This window comes from Vanessa cardui, chromosome 22, assembly GCF_905220365.1.
Source record: "Vanessa cardui chromosome 22, ilVanCard2.1, whole genome shotgun sequence".
Lineage (NCBI taxonomy): Eukaryota > Metazoa > Arthropoda > Insecta > Lepidoptera > Nymphalidae > Vanessa > Vanessa cardui.
This window is the reverse complement of record NC_061144.1, coordinates 2971578-2989962: the sequence shown is the minus strand read 5'-3', so window position 1 is coordinate 2989962 and position 18385 is coordinate 2971578. Positions and strand designations below refer to the sequence as shown.

The window sequence follows — 18385 nt, the reverse complement described above, 5'->3', positions numbered from 1 at the left end:
AATTTTGTCTGATTAAAATATAATAAGACTGAATATAACTTAATATCTTGAAGTTATACAACCTTTTACGATTATTTATAAATATAATTACAATTAGTACATCGTGTTGTATAGCGAAATCTTTTGCTCAAAGGGGCCATACCCAGCAGTGGGCCATTTATCGGAAATGACTTTCCTTTTAATCCTTACAGATTATAAATTATTCCATTAAAAAAAATGACGATTCAAAAGTGTTTGTAAAAGCCTACTTGAATAAAATATATTTTGATATTTTGTTAAGTTGTTTTATCTGAATAAAGCGATTATTTTGAATAAGTTGGTTTTACTTATTCATACTAAGGAAAGTTACGATAATAATGAAGGGCATTAATTTTAGAAATAATACTATACCTGGTGGTAGGGCTTTGTGCAAGCCCGTCTGGGTAGGTACCACCCGATCATCAGTGATTCTACCGCCAAATAACAGTACTCAGTATTGTTGTGTTCCGGTTTGAAGGGTTAGTGAGCCAGTGTACCTACAGGTACAAGGAATATAACATCTTAGTTCCCAAGGTTGGTGGCTTATTGACGATGTTAGGAATAGTTAATATTTCTTACAGCGTCATTGTCTATGGGTGATGGTGACCACTTACCATCAGGTGGCCTATATGCTCGTCCGCCAACCTATACGATAAAAAATACGGTACCTGGGAATTTTGTCTCATATAAAATAAATAATAAGGAATCATTAAGGTATAGATTTAAAGAAATTAAGATATTGACTGTTGCTTCTCAATACATATTTTGTAATGTTTTGTATGTACGGAAAAATATTAATGTTTTTATGAGAAAATGTGATTCTCATAACATTGGTACAAGGAACAAACACAATCTTGTTACTCCTGTTACTCGACTGCATAGAGTCAGTAACTCTTTTGTGGGGCAATGTATACGCTTCTACAACAGGATCCCAGAAAGCGTTCAAAATGCTTCTGTTGCCAAATTTAAAAAAAATGTTAAGGAACGCTTGTGTGCAAAGGGATACTATACAATTAGCGAGTTTATGTTTGATAGCACACCTTGGGAACGAAACGATCGCCTCCTGGCTATTTCTAATCATATAATACTATGTACCTTATGACAAAAAAAAATAACAGAAAAAAAAGACCCGCTGAGTTTCTTTCGCCGGTTCTTCTCAGGCCAGGGTGTTCCTTTTTCCGAACCGGTGGTAGTGTTTATTTGACAATCAATAAGTAAGTGTAATGCTTTTATATTGAATAAAGGAGTTTGAGTTTGAGTTTAATATAATTTTGTTTTTAATCATCAAATTTAAACATTTTAACTAACTGGTCAACCCAGATTCACTCAAAATAAGTGTGTTAAAAATAATAAAATTCGATACTACAGCATATTTAGACTTTAAGTTAGGCTCATATATAGTTCGTAACAACAAGATAAACTGCACAGCACACGTGGTTAGGAAAGTTTTTCTATCAGTATTTCACGGTAGTCTACGCTTTATACCAGTTTACTGGTGAAAAGTGCAGACTAATGTAATACCAATACTAAAGTTATATTTTGACTATCGATAACAATTTCAATATTAAACCAAATCAAATGAAATCAATTTTATTCAAGTAAACTTAACAATGAAGCATTTTAGAAGCGTCGATAAATATAATATATATATATATATATATATATATATATATATATATATATATATATATATATATATATTATCGATAATTATAATATATAATTAATTAAGAAGAAACGGGTAGAAATTCGCATACTTGCTCTTTTCAAATAAATATACTTGCAATGCTGTTCTTTACAATAGTTAGTGTGATGGATGCCGGAGCCTGTTTTGTTGGAACAAATTTAGCTGGAGCTAATCTCTGGAACGGTTGGACCGATTTTGACGGGACTTTTAATATAAGAAGGCGTAACTTCGGTTACAATAATATTTTTTTTTTGTTAAATTCAAACGCGTACAAGGTCGCGGGCACAGCTAGTACATAATATAAAGCGAAAGCAACTTCGTTTCTGGATCAAGACCACTCCCATTTTTTTTTCTACCAATTATGAATTAACCTTATTTTCCAAAGTTACCTTTGTTTTTAATTACTTTTGTGTTCCTGGTTTACATAAATTCCAAGAGTTGCTTAATTAGCTTTTAATTTAAGTGTACGTTTCCATTTGTTTGTATTTTTATCATAATATGTTACGACTTCGTTAGTCTCAATTATTACCAATAAATAGCATACATATATACATATACATACATTATGAACAATAAATAGCTTAATATTATCTCCTCGCATCGTATATTATGTTTTATAAATAATCTGGGTTATAAAGTTACATGACAGACATAAAATAATATTTATAAAAATATTTGTTTATTAAATTGGACTGATGCATTCAACGTTTCCGTGGTGTAGCGGTTATCACATCTGCCTAACACGCAGAAGGCCCCCGGTTCGATCCCGGGCGGAAACATTGTTTTTATTTTTATTATATGTTTGTGCTAAATTCCATGAAAATTAGAGATATTTATGAAAAACAATTTGTTGATAAGGGCTTGTGTCGTATGCTTGCAATAAATGTTTCCGTTAATTTAAATTAAATAAAATCTTATTATATTTAATATCACCGTTCAAACCTCTTTTTCCCGATGATTCTAAGTTCAAACTCAGGGTAGATAGGTACTACTGAGTTCATGTACATAATTTGTGTTTATTATTCTTGCTCAAAGGTGAAGGAAACATCTTTAGAAAAACTGCACTTGGTGAATGGGACCGATAGTGTTACCCATTAACCCGCATTGGAGCAGAGTGCACTAAGATTTCGAAGCTCCAAACCTTATCTTCAAAAACCGAAAGGGTACATCAGTTGGAAGTTAAACACTATACAATAACATATATACAACAGTATTTATTTATTTATTTCATAGGAAGCCAACATAACGTACAATGATCTAAAATTTTTTTTAAAAGTAAAAGTTTTACAATATAGAATATGTAGCTACAAAGTACATTACAATTATAGGCTAACTCAGCATGCACTCCATGTTTACAAATATATAAATTTAAATTATTCTACGTGCGTTATATAGAAACATTTAAAAAAAAGTTTTTAAAAAGCAAATATTAAAAATAATAATAATAATAATAACTTCATACATCTTAATAAAAAAATATAACAAAGCAACGTAATCTCAACAAATTGTGAAAAAAAACGAGTTAATTAAGTAAAAACTATTATATGTATAAAAATATCATTACTAAAATTTGTAAATATAAAAAAAAATATACTCAAAAATAAAAAATAAAACGTTCACTTAAGCTAAATAAAAACAATAAAAAAAAAATAACAACACTATGCTTATCTAATAAAGTTTAAACCAATCTAAGCTTCAAATTGAAAAAGAGAGTAGAGATAAAAAATTTAAGCAGTAGTGGATTATATCTTTAAAAACCAGTGTCTTTATAGATCTGTTCGCTTACGAAGGCGCGGCTTTCCACGTTCAAGTATCGGTTTTCATTAGTTTGAGTAACGCTGTGTACTTATAAGATAGGTATAATAGTGTGCGTGTATAAACAAAAGAAAAAACCGCATCAAAATCAATTTCATAATTTTAAAGATCTAAGCATACATAAAGATAGACAGCGGTAAGCGGCTTTATTTTATACTATGTAATGATGATGATGGTAATACTTTTAATATCACAACGCGAGACTAAATCTTCATACTAAAAATAATTATAACGTCTTTATACCAAAATAGCAGATCGTAAAATATTTCAACATAAGCATAACATATGTTAATATTTCAAAACAAATTTGCAAATTGACTTCAAATACGACTGAATTTATAAAGACGTTTGATAAAATTTCCTTCGTATGAAAATGATATTGCGTCTTGTAATAACGTTGGAGCACTTTGTTCCAACGGTACAATCGGCCAAAGCGGTCGTATATGGAATATTGAAATTTGGAACGAGACGTCGCCCCCGGTTTTACTCGCGTTTTAGGAGTTTGGTTGTCATGTGTCAGGCAAAAAAGTAGCCTATATCAAAAAATCAAAATCAAAATAAACTTTATTGAAGTAGGCTTTTACAAGCACTTTTGAATCGTCATTTTACAATTAAGTGAAGCTACCACCGGTTCGGAAAGTATATTCTACCGAGAAGAACCCGCAAGAAATTCAGTAGTTCCTCTTTTTTAACATTAAAAAATACAAAGTCATGTTAGTTAAATACAATTATATAAAATACTATATCCTGCTTGGAAGTCAACAGGTATTAACTCCACGCTTTTTTATCATCTATAAAATCTTGTATCGATTGTATCTTGTATCCTTCATTGGAGTTCAAATTTGCTTCATACGAAATTTCACGGAAATCGGTTCAGCGCTTTGGTAGTTGAAGACAGACAAACAGAGTTAGTTACCTTCGCATTTATAATATTAGTTTAGATATCATAGTCAATATTAATGATAAACATTACTACTAGTTAATAGTTTTGATACTTATTAATATCGTAAGCCGATTTTTTTTATCTGTGATTGTGATGTGCAGAAAAATAAAGATGATTATTAATTGCAATTACTAAATTTTTACGATATAACAAAGAAATAATTTTTAAATAACCTCAAAAGAGTATCTATAAGTATTTTTTAAAACTATTAAAATTGACATAATACAAATAAAATAAAATAAAAAAGAAAAAATGTTACGATAAAATCTACTAATTAATCTAATTCTAATTCAAAATCACTATTGACATATTGATAATTTGTTAAAACCGATTCATTTTTCCACACAAGACTTTTGTAGCGAAGTGTATCATACACAAGGGGAGGCTTTTGAAAGGCTGTGCTGAAACGAATGACCTAGAAAACTGTTCTGTTTTTCAGATGAAACCATGTATTAAAGTGTGATGAAACACTAAACACCACAAGATTCTAAAAGAAAGTAAAGGGAATTATCTCGATGTGAATATAAAGAAAGTAACAGGAATTATCTCGATGGGAATATAAAGAAAGTAACAGGAATTATCTCGATGGGAATATAAAGAAAGTAACAGAAATTAGAATGGGATTATTTACAGAATTAAAACGTCACGTCGAACAAATAAAGACGCAGTATCTCTCACGCTTTAGCAGATCAAGTTAACTTTATTTAATATTGTGTAGAGTCAGCAAAACGAGATTAGGATTTTTTTTATTTACAGAAAATTAAAATTTATACGTGTTTTCGATATTATTCCTTTTTTGTAATATAGGTTGGACAAATTATTAATGATCTCCAAATCCTAAAGACGTTGGCGTTGTTCGTATGAGATATTAACCAATATTTACATAACCTAGGATGTTATGTCCCTTGTACTTGTAACGTTGGCTTATTCATCCCTTAAACACTACATCAATGATGTTTGGCAGTAGAATATCTAGTAACTAAAACCCAAGAAAACATCACTGACTTTTTATGTGTTTAAAATTTGTCTTGTATTTAGTGGTGCCAATTTTTTTCACATGTGTAACCAACAACCAACATTGGAGCCAAATAATTATGTAATTAAATAATGATACTTTAAAAAAAAAGACTCAAAATAAATATTATTTTAAATAATCCAGTGTTCATTTTCACATTCACTTATTATGAACAAAATATTATTTTTACGCAATGCTTTATGTATCATATATAGTATTTTATTTCGAAGGCTTAAATCGGTAGGTAGAGAATGCTTTCAGCATTAAAACCTTTTTTGTACAACATATACATATTTATATTTTTTAATCCCCTGTTTGGTGATTGTACGAGAGATTTCGATGATTTTATATTTTGTATGTATTTTTGGGGTCCCTGAATATATAAATAATATAGTCACTTACGTTTGTATGTTAACTTAGACACTGGAATATGGAGAGCAACCTTAATCAATTACCAAGTAATGTAATCCTGAACGATATTAGTAAAGCTTTATACAAGCTCGTTTCTGTAGCTGTCACCCAATCATCAATTGAGGTTTAGTAGAATAACCCCTTTAAATTTTTGCTGATAAATAAATAGTTGGTGGTAAGTTATTTTCACAAAGCTATACTAATATTATAAATGTGACAATAGCTCTGTCTGTCTGTCGCTCTTTCGTGACCCAACCATAGATCGAATTTCATGAAATTTGGTGTTAAGCAAATTTGAACTCTTTTTTTTTTCTTTTTTGGTGGCTTTTATTTGTGCCAAAAAGGCTCAGATTATTTTGCCAATGTCACGTGCGAATTTGAACTCACTCAACAGAAAGGACATAAGCTACTTTCTTGCCTAACATGACACATGACAGCCAATACCCTAAAATGGGAGTGAAGCCGCGCGCAACTAATAGTTAAAAATTATTTTTTTCTTATTTTTTTATTATATTATATTTATTTTATTTTTTTATTATAATAATAGCGCATAGCAACAAACCGTATAGAATGCGTACCACGCTTACTTGAGTGGAGAGTTGAGCTCAGCGTAGAGATAAGCATGACAGTATAGGAGAGCGTCACGCCGTTCGTCGTCACGTCAGACGACTCGGTCCCGCATGTCAAAAATTTGAAATTAGATAAGGGCAAAAGTCTAATTTGTTTGGACCACGTCATTTACAACAGAAGCGTATTATGAAATCAGGATTATCCCACTGATAAGATAAAAACATCGATAATTTCCTAAATATTTTACTTTCGATAAGATATATATTATTTTTGATTGTAGTTTAATTATGATAGCAATAAAAGAGAGTCAGTAGTTGTGTGATTTTTATTTAATTGTTAAAAAAATGGCGCCAAAGAAGAAAACGAACAAAAAACCGACTGAAACAAAACAAACGGTAAATAATGAAAGGAAATCGAATTTCAATGTACGTGAGTTTTCTTTTTAAAATATTTTTTATTATATTCAAAAAAATATTCTATCATTAAAAATTCAACTAGCTCGAATTATTTGAAATAAATTCATTAAAATATACAATATGTTATTTTATTTTTATATATAAAGGTACTATATTAGATTTTGAGTAACTCACTCGTAAGTCTAGTGGCTATCTTGTAATTCTGAGGTATCGGGTTCATAATACAACCTCTTAATAGCCTGCAAGACCATGTCAGATTACTCCTGCAACGAATTGTGAAATGGTGTACAAAATCAAAAGTAAAAAAAGTAACGTTACAGCTCGTAAATTTCTCACTGCAGGTTTAGGCCTCCTCTCCTAATAAGAGGATTTGGAACATATTCCACCACGCTGTTCCAATGGGGGTTAGCGGAATGCTCATGTGGCAGAATTTCGATGAAATTAGACATATGCAGGTTTCCTTACGATGTTTTCGTTCACCGGTGACGAGACGAATTATAAACACAAATAAAGCACATGTATATAGTGGTGCTTGTCTGGGTTTGAACCCGAAATCATCTGTTAAGATGCACGCGTTCTTACCACTGGGTCATGTCAGCTCAATCAAAAGTAAAACATTATTCATTAAAGTAAAACACAAACGCCCTTTTGGTCGTCATATTACCGAGTTAAATTAAATGTAAAAGTGCATGCACATATTTACTATAATTTATTGTAATCATTCCATCGCAAATGACAAATTTCATTCATGACGATCGAATATGGTATCATATATTTTTTATCAATAAGTTAAGATTGTAATATGTCTTGACAAATTATCCTAAAATTAAAAGTATAACACCTCGCCTCATTGCCTCCACTGGTGACAGGAGGGCTGGTTCGTTTTTTGCCCAGAGGATCGGAATTGCGATTCAACGGTAAAATATTGCTAGCATTCTTGCCACCATTCCACGCGGTCAAGATTTATACAGTAACTAGTTTTAGTTCATATTTGTATATATATATTTAAGCATTTAATGTTGTTAATTCTTATGTTAATAAAGAAAAAAAATTAAAGTAATTTATAATGTATTCGACGCTTCTTAAGAGTCGAGATGGCCCAGTGGTTAGAACGCGTGCATCTTAACCGATGATTACGGGTTCAAATCCAGACAAGTACCACTGATTCATGTGCTTAATTTGTCTTTATAATTCATCTCGTGCTCAGCGGTGAAGGAAAACATCGTGAGGAAACCTGCATGTGACAAATTTAATAGAAATTCTGCCACATGTGTATTCCACCAACCCGCATTGGAACAGCGTGGTGGAATATGTTCCAAAAGCTTCTTCTCAAAGGGAGAGGATTCCTTTAGCCCAGCAGTGGGAATTTACAGGCTGTTGTTGTTGTTGTATAATGTTTTCGTATGGGAAAAACAGCCAAGATCGCCCAGTAGAACGCGTGCATCTTAACCGGTGATTGCGGGTTCAAACCCAGGCAAGCGCTACTGATACTGATACAATTCTCGTGATATTGAAGTCTAATAATCATTAACAATTCCAAATAATTCATCATAATATTTAAATTATCATCCCTATTATAAGTTATTTTAATATTATTAGTGTTATTTACAGATTTGCAAATTTGTAACGATCGTGGGGACAGTCGTTACAGCGGTGTTGTTCTACAAATTTTATAGTACATTTTTGGCTACTCCTGATTTACCAGAATTTGACCTGAATGTCCGGTGGGGACGAAATACGAGTAGCGAACAAGACACGTCCATACGACCTTACCGGATTTTATTCAGCGATTCTGTAAGTATATTCAGTGGTTCTATAAAATTTGTCAAAAGATTTGTGACGAATATTCTAATGTAGTTTGACCAACGTTCAAAACGAAAATTATAAATATATTTAAATAATATTTTTAGCGATCAGAAGGAAAAAAAAATTTAAAAAAAAAACAATTGAAACAACCTATAGCTAATTTGTTGGAAAATAATCTTAATTTTTAACAGTAATTCAAAATATGAGCAAACAACCGTTAATTTCAGAAATGACAAACACATAAATAAACACAAAACCACAATTATAAATAAACGATCTTACTGCTAAGTAGTGAAAATACCGACACTCTTACCGACCGACGACTGATGACATTGATATAATATGTATTATATCAACTTGACTTTGTTAAAATTTGTTTATATAATGTTTTTTTATAATACAATTTCCATTATACGAGTAGTTATTGAATAAAAAATGATACTGGATTATACCTAACTGTATAATATTTGTATATATATATTTAAGCATTTAATGTTGTTAATTATTTATTATTTATTATTATTATAATAATTACGTCAAATAGTGTATAAAGTATTAATTGGAAATATACAAATATCTCAGAGATAAATACGAGGAATTCACTGTCAATTATACAATTATTTGTTAATATTATGAATTTGTAATATTATTTGAATTTCGAACGTATAATTCCAATTTTTTACTCGACTTAATATATTTTTAAGTTACATATATTCCACATCAAACAGCAATACTTAGTATTGTAGTTGTTTTAAGGGTAAGTGTGTCGAAACATACCACATTCATTTCCTCGGTGATAGTACAATGTCTATTGGCAGATCACTTACCATCAGGTGGCCCACTAGCTAGTCCATTTACCTATGACATTAAAAAGTTTAAGGCAACAAAGGTGCTCGGTTCAATGTAATCAACAATGTATTAAGAGGAAAATTTGCGTAGGACAATATTTGCAAATTATAATAAAGTTAAATTAACAGCGGAGAATTAATTATTATTCGTTATCCAAATTCCTTTAGAAGTACAAAATACGTAATTAAAGTTAATAAAATTGTATAATTTAAATGTAAAATAATTACATAAACAATATGAAAATAATTTACGTATTTGTTAATAACGTTAACAATAAACAAAGCGTGTGTCTATTTCGTAACCACAAAACGTAAATGTAACTTAATCAAAGTTAAGAATTGAGACAGGGCAATTTCTAAATATTATCAAACCTCGTTAGTCTTTGCGACTAATTAACGTAAACTTATAATTGGGTTTACTTTGTGCTGTTTACGGCGCTAGAGGTTTACTACGTTTTACGATCTACGAAATATTTATTGTAATAATACAGTCTTATCTCTTCATTATATAGTACAAAACAATGTCGCTTACCGTCTCTATGTATGCTTAGATCTTTCAAATTTTCGCAATGGATTTTGATGTGGTTGTTTTTAATAGATGCGTTTATTTACCTTCACGAAAAGAGCGTACTCCTTTCTTAAAGGCGGGCAACGCACCTGCAAGCCCCCTGGTGTTGCAAATGGGCGGTGGTAGTCACTTTCCACCAGGTGAGCCTCCTGCTCGTTTGCCACCTATCTCATAAAAAAAAATTCGAGAGGTTTTTGTATGTAATACTAGGACAATATAGTAAAGAAATACTGATAATTTTAGTAGTTTCTAATGATGTTATAAATAAGCACATCTCGTGTACTATATTTATTATCAATTTTTTTTAGTATAAAACAGAGTTGGGTCCTATCGGCTGTATGTTAAAATGTTTTAAACGCAACAGATTTTTTTATGGTTCTCATCAATAAACAGATCTATGAGCAAATATTTGTTTATATATATATAATACATGCATATTTAAGTAGGAAAAAAATATTTAAATTTTTCTATCCGGAAAAATAACGAGATTTGTTTCTTGTACTTCAATTTAAAAGTTGTATATAACCTTATTGTAACCGAGTGACGCCGGGACGTTAACTAGTATAACATAAAATACATTTATTTACATTAAGGCCCTGAGTTGTTGACAAATTATGACCGCGTGGAATGGTGGCAAGATTGCTAGCATTTCCCCGTTGAACCGCAATTCCGACTCTGCTTGAAAAATGGACGTGCCCATCTGTCACCAGAGGAGTGCTGTACAAAGTGCTATTATTTTAATCAAAGTTATTTATATTCTTATATTACTTTATTATCAATATGTATTTATCTAACTGATTAATTACAAAAGGTCGTAAATACGAGAAAGCTTTACTGAATTTTAACGTTAGGAATTTGTGCTTATTAAACAAATTGCTTTGTAGTGAAGGTGACTTGTATCATTTTAATTTCAATAACTTAGGTAAATTTATAAGTGGGTATCTCAATTTTTAGTGGTCACTACTGCACATACGCCCTTTTCGCTCGCGTTTTAGTGTTGGTTGTCACGTGTTAGGCAAAAAAGTAGCCTTTCCTTTCTTGGAGTTCAAGTTTGCTTCATAACAAATTTCATCAAAATCAGTTCAGCGGTTTGGTCGTGAAAGAGTGACAGACAGACAGTCAGAGTAACTTTCACATTTATAATATACAAATAGATCCCTTAAGGAATCAACCTTGTACACTTCGATGATAAATTCCATATGTCTGTAGATGCTGACTCAATACTAAGTATTGCTGTTTGGCTGTGGAATATTCGATCAGAGTAAGTGATGGTAAAATATGTCGAAACCGCGCATGTGTGAGTGAATCTTTCAATGTGTTAAATTTCAGATGCAAGAAAATTTGAGAAGAAAAATGGAAGCGTACCGTAGAGCAACGCGGGTTAAGAGCTTGGAAGATTCTTCGACTTACGGGATAAATTATGACGTACTTGGACAGATATTCGCTCATTGGCAGTTTAAGTATAAATATGGGTCACGTGTCAAGTATTTAAACCAGTATAACCATTACATAACGAATATCCAAGGCCTGGATATACACTTCATGCGAGTGAAGCCTAAAAATAAGGAAAATCTCAAGGTAAGAAGCATATTAATAAGGTAAAATTAAACCACGACCTCCGTGACTGACTCCCGGCCGAGTCGATGTAGAAAAAGCTCATTAGTTCTATGTTGTCTTGGGTCTGGGTGTTTGTGGTACCGTCGTTACTTCTGATTTTCCATAACACAAATGCTTTAGCTACTTACATTGTGACCAGAGTAATTTATGTGATTTTGTTCAATATGTATTTAAAAAAAAAGCGTTCACTGTTTCAAAATATTGATTCTATTATAAACCGCCAAGAATGTCCGTTATAACTTTTAAAATGTGACACATACTACAATATTTTAAGTTTTTTAACTGTAATAAATTACTTTTATAAAAAAGAGGAAAATTTAAAGATCGAAATGTGTTCGAGTACAAATTCTTTAAACTTCGTGAGAAGTCAGCATTGTAAGTTATCAGAACTTCATCTTTTGTGAGAAGTAGCTTGAGGCGTCGCGCCGAATGTTCATGTAGTTTCAAATTTCATTACGTATATCTTTAAATGTTATAATCGTTATTATATTCAATGTCGCATATGACTTTCTATGAGTCGAGATGGCCCAGTGGTTAGAACGCGTGCATCTTAACCGATGATTGCGGGTTCAAACCTAGGCAAGCACCGCTGATTCATGTGCTTAATTTGTCTTTATAATTCATCTCGTGCTCAGCGGTGAAGAAAAACATCGTGAGGAAACCTGCATGTGACAAATTTCATAGAAATTCTGCCACATGTGAATTCCACCAACCCGCATTAGAACAGCGTGGTGGAATATGTTCCAAAACCTTCTCCTCAAAGGGAGAGGAGGCCTTTGGCCCAGCAGTGGGAATTTATAGGCTGTTGTTGTTATATGACTTTCTTATATTATTTAGATAATGTTTTGAGATGAATTTCGAGTATATTCTTACACAGTTAATATGTTTGAATAATGTACAATACTTTGATTCAAATGTATTGTTTAAGATATATGAACGCATAGAATATGGCTGGTAACATTTTTTATTTACTTTTTTTTTATAAGATTTTAAATTAACATGGTTATTTTTATTACTAAAGGTATTAATTTCGGGATATTTACCATGTTTTTATTTTTGTTCGGTGAAGCTCGATATTTCGACATTATCTACGAATGTCTTGTTCACGAGACTGAAGTTTGCGGGTAGATGTTGATAATGTTAGAAGTGTCCGTATCGGACTACCTCCTTTTTCGTACGTTTGCTGCGTAAACACCGGTCACCACTACTATTGTCACTTTCACCGCTACCATTGTCACCATTATTTATATTTTTATTTATTTTATGTACACTCGACATTCGATCCCGTGTTTTGCAGACGAAACTCACCGTATCGATTCGCGAATTTTTTTTTATTTTGTGAAGGTTTGCATAATTTTATTGTTGGATATTTTTTTTGTATTCATATGAGAATAATACCAGTGATACAAATGACTAAGAAAAAATGATTTATTCAAAAACCTATTTTATTATTATTGTTTTTAATTCTTACTGTTTCATTCGCTTAAGTAAAGATATTTTATTCATTTATATGTAACCAAGTGTTAAATATATTTTTATAAAATTATGAAATACATACATATGTAACTTTTTTTCAAATTTAATTGGTTATATCTTATTATTCATATCAGGTAGAATGTAAATTTTTAAACGCAATCTTAGGTTCGTAACTGGACGCCAGTTTTCATTAGATCAATCCTAATTTATTAAATTCCAAGCGATCGATCAGACTTTACATTCAGACGGTGCCTTAAAACTGTACGTGGTAGATTTATAAGTCAATATTTGATTTATCTTTTTTATATTAAACTTCTAATTTTCTTACTTCTATGATAGGCATTGACGACTTCCGAGTAGTGTGTACACAGGTTATCATGGGTACGCCACTCTGCGGTCTCGGGTTCGATTCCCGGCCGAGTCGATGTAGAAAATTCATTAGTTTTCTATTTTGTCTTTGGTCTGGGTGTTTGTGGTATCGTTGTTACTTCTGATTTTCCATAACACATGTGCTTCAGCTACTTACATTGGTATCAGAGTAATGTATGTGATGTTGTCCAATATTTATATATTTATATTTATAGGCATTATATATTCGTGACTAACATAGTATATGAGTACCATCAAATAATATTGTATTCTATCCTGTTTAGATGTAAATTTTACAAATATTAAGTAGTTAAATCTTTTTTTGCCAATGTGCACCATGTTTCCGCTTCTTAATATATCCAATGAAATATTAAGCTCGTCTTACATGCACGTAAAATATAACACAATCATTGTTATGAAAATTAAAAAATTAAAATTGTACCAAGATTCAATAACTCAGAACTAATACTCTTTTGTTTGACCAGGTTATACCTTTACTACTCATACATGGATGGCCCAGCTCTGTGAGGGATTTCTATGACATCATACCTTTACTTACATCGGCTAAGCCTGAATACAATTTTGTGTTTGAGGTGATCGCCCCAAGTTTACCAGGATTTGCTTTCTCTCAAGTAAGTTAAAGCTGTTGGAATACACGATACTTTTTACAATTAAATGTGTTCCTATTTGCATGTGTGCGTTTGTAAGTGTGTGCGTGTGTGTATTAAGTAGAAGTGTTAATTTACGAACAAATATCTCACCTTGCAATACTGTTATCATCTTGAGTGAAACAAATGAATAACTAATTGACATATTTTTGAAATTTAAAAATAGAACACATGTTTATTTGAAAACATATTCAAGGTTCTCAAGATTTTTAGACTAACAATTAAAATAATCTTGAACTTTCTTGGCCGTTGTATGAATGGCAACAAATTGCTAGACGGATGCGAACGATCTTTTGTTCTCATTCAAATGTTTCGCTGCATGTCTGATTAAAACAAACAATGTATGTATAAATACTAAATCTAAAAATGACCACATTCTTCGTTCATACAAAATTATCAATACTCAATTTACAAATATGTAAAATTACAAAAAAAAAAACAAAATAAACTTTATTCGTGTAGACTATTACAAGCACTTTTGAATCGTCGTTTTACAACTAATTGAAGGTACCACCGGTTGGGAAAGTAGATTCTACCGAGAAGAACTGGCAAGAAACTCAGTAGCTACTCTTTTTCAACATTTAAAAAATACAAAGTCATGTTAGTTAATACAATTATTTAAATTAATATATCCTGCTTGGAAGTCAACAGGTTTTTTATCATCTATAAAATCTTGTATCGAATAATATGCTTTTTTTACAAATGTATTTTTTACAAACGATTTGAATTTACGAAACGACACAGTTAAAAGTGTCATAAACGAGCAAATAGTTACTACTTATGTTTCTTTTTGTAAATTGGGAAAAACTATTTGGAACCAAGAATAAATAGGTTTGTTCCTCTCTTTATCTAAAGCGTGTTATATTCATGTAATTTCTGTCATTATTATAAATACAAAAAAGTGAAAATTCTTGCAAAAGTTTGAACATGATCAGCTGTGTAACCAATAGGAACACCATTTCTTTAGTAAATTTTAACAACTTTGACCCATTTTCAGTCAATGAATCATGTAAGGAATTATTCGTATAGCTTGTAACAGTATTATATTGATCAATAGCCAATTTGAATAATAATTCAGGCTCTAATATGAAGGAATTATTAGGTATTATCGGTATATACTGAAATCATGCATAATTGTAGGTCATTGTATATTTGCATGAACAAATATATTTCCATGGCTTTATTTAATCCAATGTATTGAAATTCGCTTGTATCTAATTTACTATGTAATATTGGAATAAATTGTTGAAAATTCAATTAATTTAAAGTACTGTTCGTGATTAATTTTAATAAAAACAAATTACAAAGTAAAATTATACACCTAATATACATTATATGGTGGTAGCGCTTTGTGCTAGCTCGTCTAGGTACCACACATCAGATATTCTACCGCTAAGCAACAAAACAAAGTGTATTTAAAGAAAGTACAGAAATCAATCTGTATTATTATTGTCTGTCTCTCTATCTATCTGTCTGTCTGTCACTCTTTAACTACCAAACCACTGAACCGAATTTGATGAATTTTGCTATGAAGCAAACTTGAGCTTCGAGAAAGGACATAGGCTAATTTTTTGTCTAACATATGGTAACCAACCTCTAAAATACGAGCGAAGCGTGGGCGACAACTAAATATCCATAAATTGACTCTTTGCTCTTTCGCGGAGCTAAATCTATGTATATACGAGTATATAAAACCGAAATACCGCTTAATCACGAAACCTCTGAAACTATACCTACAGACTTGAAACATAGCAGAAAGATTCCTTATAGGGTGTAGACATCCGCTAAGAAAGAATTTCACGGTTGTTGGAAGTTTGTGTTTGGTGTCTAATAAAGCCATAGGTTCAACTACTCATACCAGTAAAAAAAACATGGATAATACGCAATGCTTTAATATATATTTTTATCTAGATTCGAAGCCGTTTATAATAGATAGATAAATTACACTTTGACATAAGCTGAGACAATCAAAGATGTGATACGTAAAATTGACGATATTTGTAAAATATTAAAATTTTTTGATAAATTACAGGCACCAGCTAGACCTGGATTAACAACATACCAAATTGCCATTGTATTAAGAAACTTAATGGAAAGGATTGGTCACAAGCATTTCTACGTACATGGAGGCGATATTGGCCATGTTGTTGGCTCACACATGGCCACACTATTTCCAAATCAAGTACTTGGTTTTCATTCAAGTACTCCAGTCAATTTGTCGAAGTTGGCGCATTTGACTCTGATGCTTGGAGCAATTTGTCCGAAATGTGTAGCAAACGATTTAGTTGATAAAATATATCCTTACACGGATAAACTACAGTTTTATTTAGAGGAATCTGGATATTTACATTTGCAGAGCACTAAGCCGGATACCGTGGGTAAATATTTAGTTACGTTTAAGTGCTATCGAAATTTCTCGAACATTTTCCTAATATAATTCCAAATAACTGAATCTACATTTTAGATTTTGCAGAATATGCTTCCTTGAATCACTTTGTAATCAACTTATTCATATCTTTGATTCATCAACATGTTTTTCTTTTTTTTTAATTCTATACATAACAATTTTACTTTACGATATACATTTGTTTTTCACGATAAAATCCAAAACAAATCCCATTATATTTATCAATAGGCCTAAACTCAATATGTTATACAGATCACATATTATTAGGTTTCACAGAGAAGATTTAAAAAATTTTACCATGCTTCAAATACTTGGATTTGTCAGAAATTAAAATAATCCAGATGCGTTACGTGTATTATTTGTACAGTTATTGTAATTAGTTGTGTCCGTATTCCGATTTCAGGTACAGCTCTGCAAGATTCTCCATTAGGTCTAGCGTCGTATATAATTGAAAAATATTTGCTTTTCACAAACCCAGCAAATAAGTACACTCACGACGGTGGTCTTAGCGCATTCAATGTAACCGATTTAATGGATAACGTGCTAGTGTACTGGAGTACTGGAAGTATCACCACATCCCTCAGATTGTATAAGGAAAGTATTTTGAACTATGAAATAGAAGAAACTCTTTCAAGGTAAATGACTGATATTGTTATGTAAATTAAATGTTATTTGAATCTCTTCTTTATTCTGCTGGAAAGGTCTCTCAGAGAACGTTGGTCATGCAGATTTTCTCAATTTATCGAATATGTTCTTTGATTCATCATGAGAAATCATTAATTTTGAAATTATATCAATGATATTTACGTGCTAACAATTAGGTTAAATTTTAATGTTAATGATAAATTTAATTGCAATGATAAAATTAACGCTCTACTTCAAAAATCTAAAATAACAATGCAACATATGCACATATTGTTGCAGACATCTTGGTAAGTATATTTGAAAATAAGCGTAATTATATTACAAGGGCTTTATACACAGTATTTCTCTATCACATTGACATCAGAGCCATTTATTTCTGTGACCTAGAGAAAAATATATCTTAAACACATTTTTTCAGAATACCAACATCTGTGCCCACTTGGGGTCTCCGAACTAAATACGACTTGATTCAGCAACCCGACTTTATCTTGCGTTGGAAATACCCCAATTTGGTCCGTACAACCAATTTAGATGTAGGAGGTCACTTTGCTGCCTTCGAGAAGCCCGTTGAAGTTTCCAGTGATATATTTGAGGCTGTTAAAGTTTTTTCGACGATGAAAAAGTGATGAGTTGAATATGTTTTTTAATAAAATAAAAAAGTACGGTAATGTTTGTTTTTATTTTTTCAAGTCACTCTTAATAATAAGGTACGTGATCAAGTGATTCCTTCTTTCTGAAATGTCAAGCATTTCTCGATAAGTAATTTAAATTAATCAGTGCGGGATGTATTTATTTTGAATATGGATGTAAAGTTGGAGAGCTAAGGCCTCCTCCCCATTAAGGAGAGTGTTTGGAACATATTCCACCACGCTGTTCCAATGCGGGTTGGTGGAATGCACATGTGGCAGAATTTCAACGAAATTAGACACATACAGGTTCGATTACGATGTTTTCCTTCACCGCCGAGCACGAAATGAATTATAAACACAAATTAAGTACGTATATGTATTGTTAGAAGATAGCCCATAGGAAAGGGGTGTCGCTAGCGATCACGCCACCAAGTCATGCCAGATGTCAAGATGGGGAACACTCGCGGTGTGGTGGAC

General features: G+C 31.5%; 1 protein-coding gene and 1 non-coding gene across 2 annotated transcripts; both read left to right on the top strand.

Moving 5' to 3' along the window:
• The first annotated feature begins 2411 nt into the window (after positions 1-2411).
• Trnav-aac lies at positions 2412-2484 on the top strand. The gene has a single exon. It is a non-coding gene; the product is annotated as a tRNA-Val (tRNA).
• A 4242-nt stretch (positions 2485-6726) lies between these two features.
• LOC124539319 (juvenile hormone epoxide hydrolase-like) lies at positions 6727-17941 on the top strand. The gene is made up of 7 exons (XM_047116680.1): positions 6727-6884; positions 8487-8669; positions 11427-11675; positions 14045-14191; positions 16260-16605; positions 17038-17269; positions 17698-17941. Exons 1-7 carry the CDS (start codon positions 6804-6806, stop codon positions 17903-17905), a joined length of 1446 nt encoding a protein of 481 aa, XP_046972636.1. The 5' UTR covers positions 6727-6803; the 3' UTR covers positions 17906-17941.
• The last annotated feature ends 444 nt before the right edge of the window (positions 17942-18385 follow it).

Coding starts and splice junctions, on each gene's coding strand:
- LOC124539319 (XM_047116680.1), top strand. CDS start 6,804: ATGGCGCCAAAGAAGAAAACGAACAAAAAACCGACTGAAACAAAACAA. Junction 6,885..8,486: donor AAAGGAAATCGAATTTCAAT/GTACGTGAGTTT, acceptor TGTTATTTACAG/ATTTGCAAATTTGTAACGAT. Junction 14,192..16,259: donor CAGGATTTGCTTTCTCTCAA/GTAAGTTAAAGC, acceptor GATAAATTACAG/GCACCAGCTAGACCTGGATT.